The 20,126-nt window shown below is 40.4% G+C and overlaps 1 protein-coding gene across 3 annotated transcripts in view; it reads right to left on the reverse strand.

Moving 5' to 3' along the window:
- The window catches only part of CIT (citron rho-interacting serine/threonine kinase), a 123,191-nt gene that overhangs the window by 75,932 nt on the left and 27,133 nt on the right, over window positions 1–20,126 (reverse strand). For 2 of the 3 annotated variants that reach the window (XM_075831126.1, XM_075831117.1), the window contains exons 10-12: window positions 14,269–14,452; window positions 11,597–11,702; window positions 10,709–10,852 (exon numbers count right to left, since the gene is read on the reverse strand). In XM_075831126.1, the coding sequence (XP_075687241.1) occupies window positions 10,709–10,852; window positions 11,597–11,702; window positions 14,269–14,452 (434 nt within the window). Of the gene's footprint in view, window positions 1–10,708; window positions 10,853–11,080; window positions 11,411–11,596; window positions 11,703–14,268; window positions 14,453–20,126 lie in introns of those variants that run through there. The other variant, XM_075831132.1, reaches the window with a different exon arrangement.

The following is a 20,126-nucleotide window of genomic DNA, read 5'->3' on the forward strand; positions in this document are numbered from 1 at the left end:
CCAGGAGGAAGCTCCGCCCCATCACCTGCCTGGTCTGTCCCTGCTTCCCCATGGAACTGATGTTCTGTACTGAACAAAATGATACAGTTCGGAACAGCAGTTCCGTGAGGGAAGCAGGGACTTCTAGCATATAGCCACACCGCCCTATAGATACTACCCCCCTTTTAGATAGTGCCACCACACCACTGTAGATAGCACCCCCCTTGCAGATCGCATCCCCTTCCCCCGTTGTAAATCGCACCACCCACTTCCCCTTGTAGATCGCAGACCCCACTTCCCCTTGTAGATTGCAGCACCCCCCCCCCCCCCCCGCCCTCCCTTCTTGTAGATAGCGCCACTGTAGCTTCCACTAGGAGCTGAATCCCCGGTCAGAGCGTCAGCAACTTGTGGCTGGAGATTCAGCTCCTAGTGGCAGGTACAGTGCTTCGATCTACAAGGGGGGTGGGTGTGTGATCTACATGTGGAGGTGCGATCTACAATGGAGGGGGGTGGAAGTGCTATCTACAAGATGGTTGGGAGTAGGATCTACAAGGGGGCTGGGGTGCTATCTGAAAGGGCGTGCGGCCCTATGGCACTATAAGTGGGCACTGTGGCACCATCTACAGGGATATTGCGGCACTATCTACAGGGATATTTCGGCACTATATACATGGGCACTGTGGTGTTTTCAGGGCATTGGGACAAAAAAAACCCTGACAAAGGAAATCCACTTGGAGACACAATGATGCAAAATGGACATGAACAAGTGACAGTTGCCCAGTATTTAATGGCAATTTGTTTTCACTGTCGTGTGAATGTAGCCTAAATGACTATGATGGCATGAATCCCATTCACATGTACCGTGGTCGGGCCGGGAAATCCGGCTGACACATGGACCGTTTCTCACGGTTCAATCACGGTCGTGTGAATCCAGCCTTAATGTCATTCATTTAAAACTCCATGGTGGGGCCGGTACTGCACAGGGTCCTGCTCAGACTTCAGATACTACAATGTAATCTCGCCCCAGAGTGCCCGCTCGCCACTATCTGCCTGGCCCTGCTGCAATGTACACTGCCCCCGCCTGCAATGTCGGAGACCGGCTGAGGTGGTGACGGGCAGAGGGATGTTAGTGCACGGAGTGCATAATGGATTATAGATTCTGTTAACCTGTACCCTGCCGGGGAACACAGAAGTTATAATCAATTAGATATATTTTTCCAGTTGTATTTCTGATAAAGTATTTGCAGAGGTTAAAAGTTGTGAAGTTATGTACAATTATTATAGCAATATATGGTAAAAAGTTATTTATATAAAGAAAATAATTTATTACATTATCTCTTGGTATTACTATTAAATAAATGGAAAAAAATAAGAAAATCAAGATTCAAATCGAAAGTCACCCAGTGTTGAAAAAAAAATCAAGATTTTATTTTTTAGTAAAAATCGCCCAGCCCTACTAGGGTATCACAATGAAGTACTTATTTTATTTGGTCCGTCATAGTAAATGGATGTTCTCATCATATACGTTTATGTCAAATCCACAGGACATGCCATAAATGCCTGAAAAGTGCAGGCCCCAACATTATCACCCTCTCCTGTTGGGACAACAAGGGTCCTGTGACCCCTTTCACCAATTCACTTGAAATCTCTCTCCATAGACTGCAGTACATAGGTGGACAAGCTAGTGATCGGCCCTATCCATTGAATTCTTTGAGCGTAACAGAAAGGGTATGTTCACACGCAAACGTAAAATACGTCTGAAATTACGGAGCTGTTTTCAGGCAAAAACAGCTCCTGAATTTGACATTTTTGCAAGTGCACGCGTTTTTTGCGGCGTCCATTACGGACGTAATTGGAGCGGTTTTTCAATGGAGTCAATGAAAAAACGGCTCCAATTACGTCCCAAGAAGTGACATGCACTTCTTTGAGGCGGCCGTCTTTTTACGCGCCCTCTTTTGACAGTGGCACGTAAAAAAAAAGCTTGTCTGCACAGAACATCGTAAAACCCATTGAATTCAATGGGCAGATGTTTGCCGACGGTTTGGAGACGTTTTCTCGGCCGTAATTCCAGGCAAAAAAACGCCCGAATTACGTCCGTAAATAGGGCGTGTGAACATACCCAAAGAGCTGAAGAAGCAGCTGAGCAATCTAAAACATTTCTCCCCTAAAATCACTTTTTATTTCTCCAATTCTAAAAACATTTCCATTCTAGCAGCTTTCTACTATAGGTTTAGTACTTCTTTATCCCTTTCGCTGCCAAGTGTTTCTGGACATTTTGCACCTCTTGTAGCGGAGAAAATGTTTACACTTGACATGTATAAATAAAAGCCAAATTATAATATATTAAATTCATACTAAGCCCCCATACCCATATAGTTTCTTAAATAGGCATCCGGCACATTATCAAAATGCCACAAAACACTTTATACACACAGGCACCTTCATGCAGTTTTGAGTAATTTTTGTAAAAAAAACAAAACATAAAAGGTTCTTGCTATAAATAGGAACCCTGAAAGATTCGAAACGCGTAAGCGTTTTTTTTTTTTTAATCTGTTTAGGATTCTTAAAAAAAAGTAAGATTGTCAATAGTGTTTCAACACTAATTTTGCAAAGTTCATGTCTGTGATTAAAATTAGACGCTCAACACCACCTAAAAATAAAAATACAAGATGCGTGTTCAGAAATGCCACTTATGCCTATGCCTACATGCACATAATTACCAGAACTTAAAAGACCAAATATCTAGTTTTAAGTAGAACATTTAAAAAAAGAACAGCTTCTAAAATACAGGGATTACACATCTTAAAAATTGTGTACCCCACACCGTATATATTTCCTGAAAGCAGACAACCTTAAGAATGTAAAAGTATTACCTAAAAGTTGACATTCATAAAAACATTAGTGCAATTATGTGATACACAGTGATGTTTGTCGGATTAAAAAAAAGCTGACTGCAGCAGACCCTTTATCCACAAAACGGACATTCCGAAAACTGTATTTAAAATAATGTTCACACATTCCGCACGTCTACACGCACATGGTGCTCAACCACCACTCCATTCAAGCTTCTCCTCGCTGCGGGGGTGCACTGAGGATCTGGGGGTTCAGGTTAATTCTGGTATTACCACAGAAAATTTTACATTTGCGCCTAAAGCTGCAAGAAGAGGATCGAGAGTCTATATCAACAAGAGCATATGCTCTAAAAAAAAAAACACAGAGGCCATGCAACATTTGGACTTAGTCTGCAAATGGAATAAATATATACAGTGTCCAAACAGCTACTGAAATCAATTTTTTTTTAGAAAGATCACAGCATGCTGTGTGTAAAAAATACAACTCAATAATTTAGATGAACAACCACCATCATGCAACTTTGCATCAAACCGTGAATATAACCAAAAATTGCACTAAATTGTTCTAAAAAGATTACTCAAGCAGACCCTTTAGGCCTGATTCACACGAGCGCTGCACATCTCGGACATGAAAGGTGCATCCGTGCTCAGTGTTGCGGGACGCGATGTCACGCATACCCCATAGTTGAGAGTCTATGGAGGGATGCGTGAAAAGAACGGACAAGTCCTATTTTCCCACGGCTCCTTCACACGGTCCGTTGAAACAACGGCTGTGTGAACGGCCACATTGAATAACATAGGTCCGTGGGACGGCCGCTATTTCAATGGCCGTACCACGGACGTTTAACACATTCGTGTAAATAAGGCCTTATGCATACAAAATTTACTCTGCAATAAACAAAACGTCTACGTTTACTGTTGTCGGTTTGTTTAAAAAAAATAAACAGATTTTTGCATGCAAAATAAGTGGGGTATTATGTATATCATATTTTTCGAACTACATGACACACTTTTTATCAAGAATAGTTATTGCTAAAAAGTCCCTGCGTCTTATAGTCAACAGTCAAGGGGCTCGGCTGCGCCAGAACCCCGCCCCCCACGACCGCTTCCTTAACCCCTTCCCGAGCAGGGGGGGCGAGTGAGATTTGGAGCGTATGAGATACGTCCTTGGCAGGAAAAGACCTAAAGCACATGTCTACAGCCCTTGGACCAATATTGTTTCGAAGATTAGTACTGTCAAAGAGGGCTGCCATTATCAATCCTATTAGACATACTACATTCTAGATCGTGTGACAACTGCAAATACACATGTACTGTTATGTGCCCCAGAACGAAACATTTGTGGGAATATATAATGTAACAGTTGGAGAGAAGAAGCAGTAAGACCAGGCTAACAGGTAAAACAATTCATATAAGGGTTTGTTCACACAGTCTTTTGCAAGCAGAAAATATGGCTCAAAATTCCTTCAGGAATTTTGAGACAGATTTTGACCTGCCTGCACTGTCTTTGCCGCGTTTATTGCAGTGTTTTTCGGCCGCGGCCATTGAGCTCTGCTGGCAAAAAAACGCAGAGAAAACCGCTTTCAATGGGAGGTCAGAGACGTAAACGCCTGAAGAAAGAGCATGTCGCTTTTTTTTTTTTTAACCGCAAACATCTTTTTCTGATTGCGGGGAAAATAGAAAAACGCCTCTGCCTCCTATTGAAATTAAATCAATGGGAGGCGATTTCGGCTGTTTTCTTGGTGCGGTTTTCGACGTGGATTCCGCTTCAAAAACAGCGCCAAAAAAACTGTGTGAACTAGGCCTAAGACTTCACGTCACCAGTTCCACTTATAGATTAGAAATTCTATTGATAGTAATTCTCAATTATGTATCTATTAGCTGAATAATAGAGGTGAGGAAAAATCAGATTCCATCTGGTAGTTTTCCCCAGTGCTGTCAAAAGAAAACAAGCATCACTTATGACTCCCCAGAAAAGAGCAGAGGTGATTCACCTAATAGGCATATATTAGGGAATTGCTTTAAAAACCTATGTGAGGGCAGCATAGGATAGAGGGGAAGATGCTGAGCTAGGAGATATATTGTTTTCTATGATTTGATACAAATGCGGACAGATTATATAGAGAAAGTCTGTGAGTTCTGCATCCCTCGCCTACACAGAGTGATTGACAGCTCTCCCTGTATACAAACTCATACAGAAAAAGCGGTCAATCACTGTATGCACGCACCACGTGTCCAAAAGTTATACGGCAGGCATTCAGTGCGACTCGTTGTCTCTACGCAGGACAGTACTAATGCAGGTTCTCCACGAGTATCGGAATATCGCGGCAAACCCGTGATAATAACGTTGTGTGTGGAGACAGCCCGATTATGCAGTGAAGCTCCACCTCTTACTCCACCAATGTGAGCATGGAGCGAGGTGAAGAAAATGGCTCCCTGCTCCTTCTGTGTAAGTATGCCTTCATGTCTATATATATTTGTTTGTGTATGTGAGCGCAAACATGTATACTTAGGTGTGTATGTATTTGGATGGATGGATGTTTATGTACTTTTGGACATGCCTCATAAAATCTGTGTTATGGATTATTCACACATTGCGGTTTTGTTATTTTTTTGTCCCTGGCAGATTTTTCCACAAGTGCGTTTAAAATGTGATAAAACGTCTGATTAAGGGGAGTACTGTTCTAGCAATTATTGATCAGATGCCCACCAACCAAATATTTATGGTGTTTCCTGTAAAGTTATTGTAGATTAATTATACTGTGTGTGGCTGCATTAACTGTACTTAGGGTGAGTGCTAGTATTAAAATGTACTGGGGGTGAGTGGCAGCATTAATTGTACTGGGGGTGAGTGGCAGCATTAATTGTACTGGGGGTGAGTGGCGGCATTAATTGTACTGGGGGTGAGTGGCGGCATTAATTGTACTGGGGGTGAGTGGCGGCATTAATTGTACTGGGGGTGAGTGGCGGCATTAAATGTGCTGTTTGTAGGTAGAAGCATTTATTGTACCGAGGGGTGGTGGCATGAATTGTACTGTGAATGGGTGGTGGCATGAATTGTACTGTGAATGGGTGGCGGCATGTATTGTACTGGGGTGGCAGCATTAAGTGAACTGTATGTACTGTAGTTGGTAGCATTAATTGTACTGTTTGTAGGTGGCGGCATTAATTGTACTGTGGTTGAGTGGCGACATTGTGTGTGGCAGCATTATTTGAATATCTATATTTATTGTACTGTGTATATGAGCATTAAATGAGTACTGGCAGCACACAGCATTAATTGGACACTGAATGGCAGCATTACTTAATCATTTTATGGGGGTAATAATTGAGCACTGTATTGGGGTACCAAGTAGGCATTGTTTGGTGATATCATGACCATTAACTTTCTTTTGTGTTACTTTTTTGCCTATTGTATTTGAGATTGATTTATGCATGAATTTGCACAAATAGCAAAAGTGGAATATGCTGACAGTTTAGTACATTTGCTTAAAGGGGCTGTCCGAAACCACAAAAAACATGATATTGCTTATTTAATACGAAAGTAAAGCACTTTCTAATTATTTTATGTTACTGAAGATTCCCTGATTGCACGAGCGGAGGTGACATCTAAGTGGTCACGTGAACCTGGTAGTTTACAGAAAGCGGTGACGCATCATCACAGCTGCACGTCACAGGGATACACCTCCCCATGTGTTTAAGCGCAGCTCTATTTTGATTGACCTCTCAGCGCCTTTGTAGTATGCTGCCCTGACGTTTTTCATTGTCGCATGATCCATATGAAGCAAACGAAGGAAGAAAAAAGGAAGATCCTATAGGGCGCTGCTGCGTGGTTGTGGTGGAAAGTCAATGAAAAAATAGAAGATATATAATAATTATATAATAATTATTTATTGAACAATAGATGGCTACGCGTTTCAACACTGAACTAGTGTCTTCCTCAGGCCATCCATATGAGAGGGGGAGGCAGCTGCCTGTGACGTGTAGCTGTGACGAAACATCACAGCTTTCTGAAAACCCACTGAACTTCTTCAGTCCGCCGTTCAGACAACCAGGGCATCTTTGGTAGCAAACTATTTAGTAAATTCTTTACTTTTATATTAAAGGAGCAATGTCAATTTTTTTTGTTGCACTGGACAATCCCTTTAAAGAGTATCTGCACTTTAAAAAAAAAACTTTTGATATGTTAGAGAGATATTTAGAAGTTTTGATCAGTGTAGGTCCAGGTGGTGAGACCACCATGATTGCCGAAACAAATGCTTTGAACCTTCAGTTGTGATCGGCGGTACTTGTCAGGCTGAAGACGAGCTCTCATAGAATATCATAGAAGTTAAATATTGTTTTGGGGGTACTTGGTTAAAATTTCTATGACTAGGCTTAGAAAGGTTGAGATACACTGGTATAGGAGACCTGACCGATCTACTGTAATATCTTGTGAAATACAGCGCAATTTTGTCTGCCATTGTCATCCCATAATTTTGAATAGTTATAAGATTTGACAAAATATTTTTGTCTGGCTACAGATTTACTCTCAATATAGGGGTTAGAAAAAAAAATACATAGGCTTCGTTCACATCTGTGTCAGAGTTCCGTTCTGGATACCGTAGTCGACTGCGCTATGGATTCCGTCAAAACCCTTGCACAACAGAGACAAACGGAAACAATTTTCACCGAATCCGTCACCATTGAAATCAATGGTGATGAAGACGGAAACCTATGTGTGTCAGTCAGGGCTCCGTTCTGACGGAACATCAGAACGGAGCCCGGACGCAGATGTAAACGCAGCCTAGCAAAACAGCCAAGACTGAATAAAAAATTAGCTGGCAAACATTACCCAGAAGTAGTAACTTATGTAGACATTTTAAGACCAAAACTATAAGGCTGTGGCCTATTTTGTCCTTCAGGACACAGCAATCTTTTTTGCTTTTCCATCCTCACACTCCAAGAGCCATAACTTTTTTATTTTTAAGGCCGCATGAGGGCTTCTTTTTTGCGGGACACATTGTATTTTTTAATGGCACCATTTTGGGGTACATATTTTTACTTTTATATTATTTTTTGAGGGGGAGTGTGGGAAAAAATCAGCAATTCTGCAATTGTTTTGGGGTTTTTACGGCGGTATAAATAACATATTAACTTTATCCCGCGGGTCAGTATGATTACGGCGATACCAAATTTATATATATTTTTTTTGTGTTTTACTTTTTCACATTTATATTAAAAAATTTGCAAGATGAATTGACATTTTCATTGGTACTATTTTGGGGTACATTGCGGCTTTTTTTGTTTACATTATAAAGCAACTTTTATTGGGAAAAGTTTTTTTGTGCCTTTTTTCTTTAGATTCATATTTTGAAACATTTCATTATTTTTTTTTTATTTTAGTTCCGCTAGGGTACTAGACTGCGATTCTTCGCTGATATCATACACAGCAATACAGTAATATTGCAGCGCATTACATCAGTGAAGAATCACATAGTCTAGTACCCTAGCGGAACTAAAAAAAAAAACGTAATTAAAAAAAAGTGACATGAAATGTTTAAAAATATATCTCTAAAAAAAAAAAAAATTATTGCTTTCATATGTAAAAAAAGAATAAAAAATAAAAATTATATATATATTAAGAAAAAGTGCACATGATTGGTATCGCCGTAGTGTATTATGCCTGTTAGCATGGGCAGGGACTTATAGGAGTATGAAAATGGCAGACTTAGGGACCATTGTTAGGTTTCCGCCTGTCATAGCAACCCACCCATTGGCCCCCCCGTGATTGCATCACGGTGGTGGGGGTGCGATGGGCTGACAGAGGGAGCCTGCTTCCTCTGTCTAACCACTTAGATGCCGTGGTCAGCATCTAAGGGGTTAAATGTCCGGGATTGGAGTTCTCTCCGATCCCAGGTTGCTAGAGCAAGATGTCGGCTGTATAATATAACTGGCACCTGCAAGGGATGGCGCAAATGCATTTTGCAGGGACTGTATCGTTCCTATGACATAATTGTACATAATAAGCGAGCAGAGGTTAAAAGGGAAGTCCAGTCTGAGAAGTCTGATCTTGGAACACATTCTGAACATAAATGAGCTCTACAGAGAACTCAATCCCCTTTGGGACTTGCTCAGAGATTTCTGATACTTGAAATCTGACAACATTCTAAGCAAAAACCTTAATTTTATCACTGCCATGGTAACGCAGACTACTGTGATGTGCGAATGGCTATTCCTTTATCCATCTAAGGCCTGGTGCACGTGGCAATGCCACACAGCAGTTCACAACGGGTCCCTATTACCCATAGGCAACTATATTATCCCCTAGAAGTTACTGACTGAAACCACGAGTAAAAAAAAATAACACCTCTGTGCGCCACGGTGTATAATTGAGGGGACACATATGTACAGAGATTTCTTTGGGTGTTGTATACACGTTCTGAATATCAGATTGCAAATAGATCCTTGTACTGTAACTATGCAAGTCTAGACTATGACTGGTGACCAGGATACAGATCCACTTGACAGTAACATGGCAGATAATGATAACTTCCTGAAGAGGTCTACAGCACAAATGGATGAGCTTTTGAAGGGAAAGGCTTCACAAAGTACAGGACATGAAGATCTAAATGACATGAAGCAGTAGAACATTCCTGCAGCTGCCCATCTCCTACAGGCTGTTGACTGCAGTTTACAATAGTATAAACTACAAACTTCTACAGGACCTCTAGAGTCTGTAGTTGGCAGCATTGTCCCATCTGTTCACAACTTCATACTGATCATATGTAGCCGATTACTTTCTGTATTACCATAAACCCATATGTATTTGACCCTACGCCTCGATTACTGCCAGATTGTCAAAAGATTTTTAAAAAAAAGAAGAAGAGCTGAATCTTCCCTAATTTGGCCAGCTCTATTTTTATTCATAATAATATTGTCTGTCTATGCTATCCCCCTAGAGTGTTTACAAAATATGTTGGACCAAAAATCCGGTAAAAACTAGACTGTGTACGGTAACTTAAAGTGTTACTTCTGGAAACAAATAGAAATTAAGCTTCATGGAGCTCTACATGTCCTAAGTTTTACTTACCCGGCACAGTTACAGAGATACCTGGCTGTCCACTTTAAAGCCAACATATGGAAAACTTCAACTGCTGAATGCAAGAGTATTTCCTATACAAACCCCTTCGTGACTCATGCCAACGGTGCTCGGTTGCATGTTGCCTTGGCTTACAACATAGAAGAGGACAGCGAGAGATCTCCAAAACGGTGCCACCCAGGTAAATTATAGGGTTGTAGGTATTTCGAGCTTTATTTAGATTTCCATAACGCCAGGAGTTACACTTTAAAGGAGGTTTAAAAATAGAATGAAGTTCTCACTCACATTCACCATGATTCTAATCCTACTCACAACTATGCCACAAATTCAACTAATTGTCCAATCTGCTAACAAAATTAATTATACTGAACAATGTTCACTAAATGTCTGCATGCATCACAAATAGAAATAAATACGATAAAAAAAAACAACAGACACAAATGACAAAAACTTTCTATTGGATACTGTACATGTCTGTCCTAACCTCAGTCAACTGTAGTCACCATTCTATAAAAAAAATATTCTGTATATCTTTTATACAAACTCATATCAAGAGTGTACATTTAAAGACATGTAAGCCCCAATGGGGACAGTAAGTAAAGACCTCCGTACAGCGCTGCGGAATATGTTGGCGCTATATAAGTAACACAAAGAAGTAAATAAAGAAGGATACCTTAGCGCACCACAAATTGTTTGATTCAAACCAGTAGCCATGGGACTTCCAGCTATACGTGAAATTTCCTAAGTGCTACACAATGAATTTTAGTCCTAAAGGAGAGTATGATTTGATGCTCACGCTGCATTCTGTGATGTAGGTTGCCAGGTCTTGCTCCAGGAGAGACCTCTGCGTTTCCGATGCTTTTAATTCAACTTCTTTTTGGCTGAGTACAGCCTCCACCTCAGACACCCGACGATGTAGTCGAGTCATTTCTTGCTCCATCTGTAACATACATAAAACGCAAAGGATTTATAAAGCTCACGGTTGGAAAGTCCATCTAAAAACAAGAACTATTTACTGCCACAACTAGTGCACAAATTCGTCACTGCGAGCTCACTTCTTCTAATGGTGGGCTCATAAAGTCATCCACAGGCTGGCTGTTCACATTAACACACAGTCCGATGAAAATGCCCACAGCACACAGCTTGCCGGTAAGATAGTCATTTTCACCTGCTTATGTCCCTTCAGTATTATCCCAAATCCAGCTCTGATGAGAAGATGGTTTGCCTCATCATCACATATATTGTAAATAAACCATGAGTGTTCTTCAGAAAGTGTCCAGTATAAGGGGATAATCACATTCCAGTCATTGTCTTTCCGCAAGATCATAGGTTGGATACAAAGGGTAACATAAAATGATTTATATGCGTACGGAAGGAAGGTCTATCATTTCCTAAAACACGTCACGAGTATCAGAATGTTATATCCATTGATGTATTCAGCGGTCCTTGACTCCCACACAAGATGTTTCTCTCCTACACTTGGCTTAGGGTGGGAGATCCAGTGTAGTCAGTTGAGACTTGTGAGAATAAAGGGACTGTCAAGCTGTGGGAACATCTTTAAGATGGAAGCTGGTCGCTCAAGTGCTCTATGCCCCAAAAGATAAAACCACTCTCTTGATGCCCAGGAACGCACTGGAAGTAAATTTCTGCTGCAAACAGGGAGGCCAAGTGTTGATTTAAATACCTTGTGGCATTTGTCCTGAGTTTCCAGCAGCTCTTTGCTCTTGTGAAATAACTTCTTCTCCATGGAGCTGGTCTTGGCTGGAGAGTCCAAGCCAGACACAACGGACCTGAACGATAGATGATAAAACATGGTAAAGATAATATCATCCACAAAGCTAATATTTTGTTCACTTAATACATTTAAAACAGCTAGGAAGGAATAGCTTCTACCCATCATTTTTCAGTATCGTCATCTGACCATTTTTTTATTCTGTTGAATAACACTTTCCATAGGCCTCCTGCTAATACCAACATTGTCTCATTCCCTTAACAATTTACCACTCATACACCTCCAGTAATCATCTGCCTCACATAGAAATGACAAAACACAATCATTGCCAGCGTCATCCTCCACCAATTACTCATTTCTCAAGGTGCACAAATCTTGGTCATCATGACATCAGAGAAGCACATCGCTCTTCATATGAAGCAAGAATAATTTATAATACCTTCCTCCTACCTAGGATCATTTCACGTAAGCGCAGTCAACAATAAAGCAACCATATCCAGCAGTATGCATGAAGTGAAAGGTTTGACACTCGCAAGCCAGAATCTTTGCCATGAATCAGTTATCCATAAATTACATTAGTGATCATGGATTTTCAAGTGCTTCCTGTTATTTGCCAATGTGACTACAGGGTCACTCCTACCAGGGGCCCATGAATCACCAAATCAATGCCTTCCTTTTTGAAAGAACGGAAATTATGAGCTATGTGAAAAACTAAAAGAAATGCCTGAAAAAAGGGACTGTTCACCACTTGATTTGTATCAAAGTCAGGTGCCCACTGCATACAGTACAGGGTAGCTGGTCTTGCAATAAGGATTTAGATAAATCATGGCCCTCTAGAGAAGCTTGTGCGATAGGAGTATCTGAACATATCCATAGAGCTCTATGGACCCAGCGGATGCCAAAGGAGTGCCCCTTGGCATCCACCAAACAGGTATATATTGGTGTGTGTGTGTGTGTGTGTGTGTGTGTGTATGTGTGTATATATATATATATATATATATATATATATATATATATATACATACATACATACACACACACAAACACATATATATTTTTGGGACATTTCTTTTACTGTATACAGTGGACCACCACATCAAAAAATAGTCCATGCTTTTTCTAGCATGGGGGCCTATGGCCAGCGTGACTTTTTGGCATACAGTGGCATATGTCAGGCTTTTGCATTCGACGCAAACAAGATTTCTCCAGCGCATACACTGATTGTAAAGGGATAAACATGATGTGAACATAGCCTAAATTTTGCCTATGATCTATGTAAGACATAATAATAAACATAAAAAATATGAAATTCCTAAAATTGTGGTCTGGAAAAAACTTGTACAGTATTGACTTAAATAAATTATTAAATGTGCAGTATTAGTCACCTGACATCTTCCATCATTTTGTAATATGAAAGCCAAAAACCATAATATTAAGCATATTAGACATATAATAGATGTAGCATATGTTGCGTCTGATAACTGTCAGTAAACACTGTACAAAAGCTTGAAGGCAATACTTAATATTGGGAGTGAGCAGGACAGGGCAACTCCACCATATCAGGATAGCATAAACCCAACTTTGTGAGTCATTACTGGTCATATCATTGTAGACCTATTTTCCCTTCTTCCTCAATATTTCTGCTGGCTCCTGGATTTGACAGATTGGCCACTACATTTTTGTCTGCCCATAAAACAGTACAATATATTTTGTAACAAAATATCATTCCATAAAAGTAACTTTGCAGATGCTTCAAATAATGGGTCAGGGTTGAAAAATCTGTGCCATCCATCTCCAAGGCTCCCAAAATAGAAGGGTAATTTCGAATGAAGCTCAGGAATACATAAGCAGCGATTGCATAAGAGCAGCCAGGTTATTATAGTACTGCTACTCTGGATACAATGTAGACACACTTCCACTGCTGCAGGAACTATGCAGATAAATGTGCTTGTATGGAATATCAAACACGCTTCAGAAAAGCCTGTTGTTCCTTCATCTTCAAAGGTGTTACAACCCCAAGGCTTACTACCATCAACAAGGCTCAAGCACATCCAGTGGTACCTGACTGTATCCTCCTGACATGTTTACCAGGGTCAGACTCGGAAACGGGGGATCCACCCTTTCTATATAAAGTTTGCCGAGAGCATTCCTATTTTACGAATGAAATAAATATGGAGACATTAAGTACTTTACAGCTAGTCCATAAAACCTCTGCAGAAACGCGTGTGATGTGGCAGTCTCCAAATAAAGAACAAGCAGGTCACAAGCCATAAACGGATTAAGAGGCTAGATTGATATGTTCATTTAGATCATAACCTTTTGATTTTATGTGATTTTCCAGCATTACTACAATTTTTACGGTAAGTATCAAATAGAATTAGATCTAGCTGGCACTGAAGCGGAGTGAGGTGGCTGTGCTTATTCTGACTTATCAGCTGTTTTAGGAAAGCCATCTCCTGTACATCAGTACCGCTACATGAGAAAAGGGAAGAAACCATCTAGATGTATACGTATTCATGTCAGCAGGAGTAGTGTGATGCAGATAGCATACAAACAGCACTGCAGGTCACAGAAACCTGCAATCTTCAGCCAAGTCAGGACAGTCACACATTCGTTTTACTTACTCGGATTTGGTGAATGCGCCAAGAGCCTTGATATATGAAAACCCCACAAATGGCAGCCCTTCGCCCGAGAAACCTGCAGCACTCAAGTGGCACGAAGAGGGTAAAGCCCGTAAATTCTTCTCCGGTTCGTCAAAATTTGAGGTGTCATCGTCAGACTTTAAGGTAGGAACGAATGGAGGAGGAGCTGGTCAGAATGAGAGAAATGAGGATTACAACCCAGGAACCTGCTTCATTAGCTGCACCAGCACTGCAGCTTGTGCTCTCTCAGGAACTGGCAGACTGAGTCACTGCTATGAAATCTATTACAGCAACAAGATATTAACCCCTCCATCCCCGCCAAGCAAGAACGTCCCCTTTCCAAGATTACTAGAGTTCCGGGATCATTTCACCTGCTAGAACAAGTAGCCATTAACGCTTGTCAAAGCGCCCCCTGAAACGGAGCCCCGCAGGCATTTAGAAGGACGTTTGCCCTGCTTTCTCATTACATTCAACCATCATGATGATGTGATGACGATATCTGTGCATGAGGCAAGCTAAAATATTCAGAAGATGTGCAAGTATACAGATGCTGAAATGCAAGGGAAGCCTGAGCCGTCTACTGAAGGCTAGTATTAATACAAGAATGTGTTGCCCTTCTCAACAGTCCATCAGGCAGCTACTGAGATAGGAGGCATTGTGATATTGACGATCCTCCCGGTTCTAATACTGTTACCATGGATCCAGAATAAATCTCCTCTGGGCCAATAGGATATAGGAAAGGAAAAATATCTCACTCTACATAGACTGTCATCGAGCTTTCACCAGTGTATTGCAAAGCAAGCAGTAGAAAAAAAACAACACATGTGCAATAAATGTGGCACAGTTCACATGAACGACACAATAATTCAGCTGTGCAAATTGCCAGCATGATACCAATATCACAGGCTGCAGAATGTGCCTAAATAACGCAATTAGGGGTGAATTATTTAATACTACAGAACAGATATTTACTGCCAGTTCACACAGCCGCTCAGGATATTGCCTGCAAAATAATAGCCTTGTTTGCGGATTTTGTTCTAGGGTCACACAGGCCGTGGAATGCAGGATCTCATTTCTGCGCAGTGAGCAGGAACAATGAGGTGGAGGAGCACTACAGGCAACCCGAGCAGGTCAATTTAAATTACAATAAGACCACTGGTTGCAATACAGTCTACACCACAGCCTTCTACACATGACACCCACTGGAACGCATATCTAAAATTAGTTACATAAGGAAGAAAAGGAAAGAAAACTAAACGTGTATATATATATATATATATATATATATATATATATATCCATCTACATATCAGGTATTGGAAATGCATACAATTATATATTTATTTCCACCTACACACTAGAGCAGGCCTTGAAATTTTCAGGTGTCAAATGAAACAGCAACATGTGACAAACCTGGGCAAGAGCATAGATTCAACACAACGCTACATAATAAAATACAGTCTTTATAGATTTATATAGAGCTGGTGTGTGTATGTATGTATGTATGTATGTATGTATGTATGTATGTATGTATGTATTGTATTGAAAGGCTTTTGATAAATACCCAGTAATTTTCCATGCAAGTTTGTACACCCTAGGCCCATAGTAAACATTACACTGCAAATACAGGGATATACCACTAAAATGAGATTTGTTATGAAAAAGAAAACTGAAAATGTAGCCTATCCTTTCAGGCATAGCTACCAATACTGGACTAATTCCAGTCAAGCAGCCAAAATGCCTACAAATGTTTAACAACCTATTGGGGGATTATCTTTTGCTGTCTGAAAGTTCTAACAGTAGCTGGGTGTCCTTCTTCTCAGCCGGATGCAGGGGGCCGGCCAGTCTCCGACGGTATCCAGGTCCATCTTTCTTGGTGGAAACAAGCACATTAAGCTCCTCCAGGGCAGAAGGAGAACACAAGGTACAGCACACGAGGATGGTGGAGGTAATAAACTGCATTGGTTGTACCCACGGTGGGAGCACTATGTGCAAAGTAACTTGTAGTGGTGGTTGCGCTATGGTGACATATTAACTGGGTGCACTATGGGGGACACCCATTGTATTTTGGGAGCAATATGTGCGCAAGGTAACTGGTGCTGGAGGCACTGTGGGGGACCACTGACTGCACTTTGGGGGGTACTCAAAGTAACTGGCACTGGGAGAATTATGGTGGAAAATATTAACTGGTGGTGACACTATAGTGGATATTAACTGGTGGTGAGAGCAAAGTAAAGGGGGGGGATACTAGGGGGAATACTTATTACACTTTAACGGCATTGCTGGAAAGATTTATCTTTTTATGAATATTAAGTGTGTAGGCCTCATGCCAAGCCTACACTTGTTCGTCTAAGCCTCAGGCATCAGTCCCAGCATCATATGAATATATTATATGGCTTTTGGGCCCTGAGGTCCACAGGAGGATTCTGACCTATACAGTTATCAGCCCAAATCACCATAAAGGACATGCCAAGGAGGAGAAAAGACCTGCTTTCCACTGCAGCGAACCTGCTGGGTCCTGCAGTGCCGGTCTACAGCAGAAGATCACTAAGGATATTTGTGTGTGTCCACAGACTCAAAGAATTTTACTGTATATGGATGATGATATAAAATCTATTATTTAGCGTAATATAGATGAAGTAATTACAATTATTCTATAAAATGTAATGCTGGCTAACCTTACACCATTACCTGTGGTGCACAGCAGGCGATCCTGGGATGCTTCCTTTCATGTACATCTGTCATTTTATTAGTGCCTTTTATTTTGCCTGCTGCAGCACAAATGTATGAAATGGTGAAGTTTGACTAATATTCAACTTTTTTTTTTTTTTTAAAAGAAAAAAACCTTATTCATTTACTGCTAAATCTAAGAGATGACACATTCCAATGTGAAGCAAGGCAAAATACATCCATAAGAAACATAATGCACTGCAAACGGTGACATCCATTGCAAAATTGAGCAACAAGACCGCAACATGTAGAGCAGAGGGTTTTTATAAAACCACATCACTAGCAGTGTACTAGACTGTTGAGAATTTTCGGTGCGGAATCCGCAATTACAAACAACAAATCTGCCACGTCTGAACGTTGCCTTAGAGAAGCTGTGACATGGCAGCAGTATGTTTTCAATACTGCTGATCAGAAATAGCCAACAACAAATACATATATAGGATTTCTGATCGGCAAATTTGTAAATAGGCCTTTCAATTATTGAATACTTAACCCATTAGTGACCGCCCCATAGTGTTTTTACGGCGGCCTCTAATGGGCTTTATTCCGATGCAATAGACTTTTTACGTCGCTGCATCGGAATAAGTAAACAGAGCAGGGAGCTGTCAAATCCCCCTGCTCTCAGCTGCCAGAGGTAGCTGAGGGCTGTGGGCGTCCCTGCTCGACCGGGTGAGATCGATATTAGTATCGATCTCACCCGTTTAACCCTTCAGATGCGGTGCTGAATATGGAGCACCACATCGGAGTTGTTTTGGAGAGAGGGAGGGAGCTCCCTCTCTTCCCACCGGCACCCGGCGATAAAATCACCGAGTGTCTGTGTCTCCGATGGCATCTGGGGGCCTAATAAAGGCCGCCAAGTCTGCCTGTAGCGAATGTCTGTCCGTTTTACACGGACAGGCATAATACACTGCAATACAGAAGTATTGCAGTGTATTATAAATGCGATCGGACAATCGCATAGTGAAGTCCCCCTAGTGGGACTAGTAAAAAAAAAAGTGAAAAAAAGTTTAATAAAAAGTGAAAAAAAAAAATGAAAAACCCACTTTTCCCCCTTACAAATGGATTATTAACAAACAACATAAAGTAAAAAAGTTACACATATTTGGTATCGCCGCGTCCGTAACAACCCCAACTATAAACTTATTTGTAAATTTGGGACGCAAAAAAGTGTGGCGAAATTGCTGTTTTTTTTCTATTCCAACCCCAAAAAAAGTTAATAAAAGTTAATCAATAAATTCTATGTACCCCAAAATGGTGCTATTAAAAATTACAACTCGTAAGCCGAATCCATCTTCAATACGCTGACGTTTTGATCAGTGTGTCAGAAGCACACAGGAGCCGCTGTCAGTCCAGCTCAGTGATGGATTCGGCTTACAGTAGCGTTATGCAGCTTCTATGTATCGTAGATACATAGAAACTGCAGTGCTAACACTAAATAAAATGTGTAGTAGGAAAAAAAATGTTTTTTATGCCCTAACAAGGACTTTACATTAAAAAAACAACTCCATCTTAGATTTTCATAGCCTTTAAACAAACGATTGCCTGCTTTCTTAACCATGTCACTGTAGCAGAGAAGTGAGAGGGAAAGGTGGAAATATTTATTTCCTAGCTCATGTTTTTCTTCCCACTATATGATATGTTACAGGGGTGTACCAAAACCTAACATTGTTGGCCTATCCTTAGAATAGGCCATCAATGTTTGATCAATATGGTCCGGCTATAAGGACCCCCACAGATCATCGCTTGAATGGGGCGGAGCTGTAATGCCAAGCACAGCCTCACACATGGATGATCCGCTGTGCCTGGATAAACAATGAAGGTGCTCGTTCTGATAATCCACGTGAGTCCAAGGGGTCAGACTCCCAACGATCGAAAGAACAGGCCATCAATTTTTAATACCATAAAACCCCTTTAAGGCCTGTTTAACACAGAACCCTTTTTTTTTCCATTACTCTATGGTCTCTTTATGCTGTCCATATGCCCAAACATGGCATATGAACATAGGTTGTACTAATAAAATACACGGTTTTACATATGCCACAAAACTGGTAACAATAAAAGATTGCACCTATATCAAGATGGACAAACATTTAATAAAATATGCACATTGCAAGTTATAGAAAAAAACAAAAGGTAGTTTTCTGCACTGTATAAAAACAGTGAGAACTAGTGTCCCCATTTCACAATGTCAATGTCAGACAGAATTACTCCTCCACATAGAGTCTGAAATTATTACTACAGTGATCAGTCTCTAATTTCAAATTGATAACGTTTCTTAGTTAATCTGTTTCCATGAAATGTGGTTGATATCCCCTACTGAACATGTCCTGGCAGCCATATTGGTTGCCACATGGTGTCACAGAAACATATATAACAGAGAAACAGCTAAGAATTTAAAGACCAGGCAATTTTAAATTTTCGTTTTTTCCCTTCCAAGTGCCATAACTTTTCTATTGACACAGCCGTATAAATGTGTTTTTTTTTATGCGAGGCGAGTTGTCGTTTCTAACGCCACCATTTAATGTACCATATAATGTACTAGGAAGCTTTGAAAATTTATTTTGTAAAGTGGAATGTAAAAAAAAAAAACAGCAATTTCCCAATTATTTCTTGGGTTATGTTTTTACGGCATTTATCCTGCAGTAAAAATGACATGTTAACTTTATTCTGTGGGACAATACAATTATGGCGGCACCAAATTTATATAGTTATTTTTATGATTTACTACTTCTACAAAATAGAAACATTATGTTATAAAAAAAATTTTTGTTTGTGTCGCCATAGTCTATAGCTATAACTTTATTATTTTTCTGCCGATTAAGCAGTGTGAGTGCTTATTTCTTGCGGGTCAAGATGTAGTTTGTACCCCAAAATGGTATCAATTCAAACAACTTTTTATTCCATTTTTTGTTGAAGACGAGGTGAACAAAAAAACAGCAATTCTGCCATTTTTATTTTATAAAAAATATAAAATAAAAATTACTGCGTTGTCCGTGCAAGCTAAATAATGTTATATTGTAATAGTTCGGCCTTTTATGGAAGCGGCAATACCAGTAATCCTTTTTGGGTAGGGGAAATGTTTTTTTTCGGGGACTATTAAAATATATATA

Source organism: Rhinoderma darwinii, chromosome 1, assembly GCF_050947455.1.
Source record: "Rhinoderma darwinii isolate aRhiDar2 chromosome 1, aRhiDar2.hap1, whole genome shotgun sequence".
NCBI classification, from domain to species: Eukaryota; Metazoa; Chordata; class Amphibia; order Anura; family Rhinodermatidae; genus Rhinoderma; species Rhinoderma darwinii.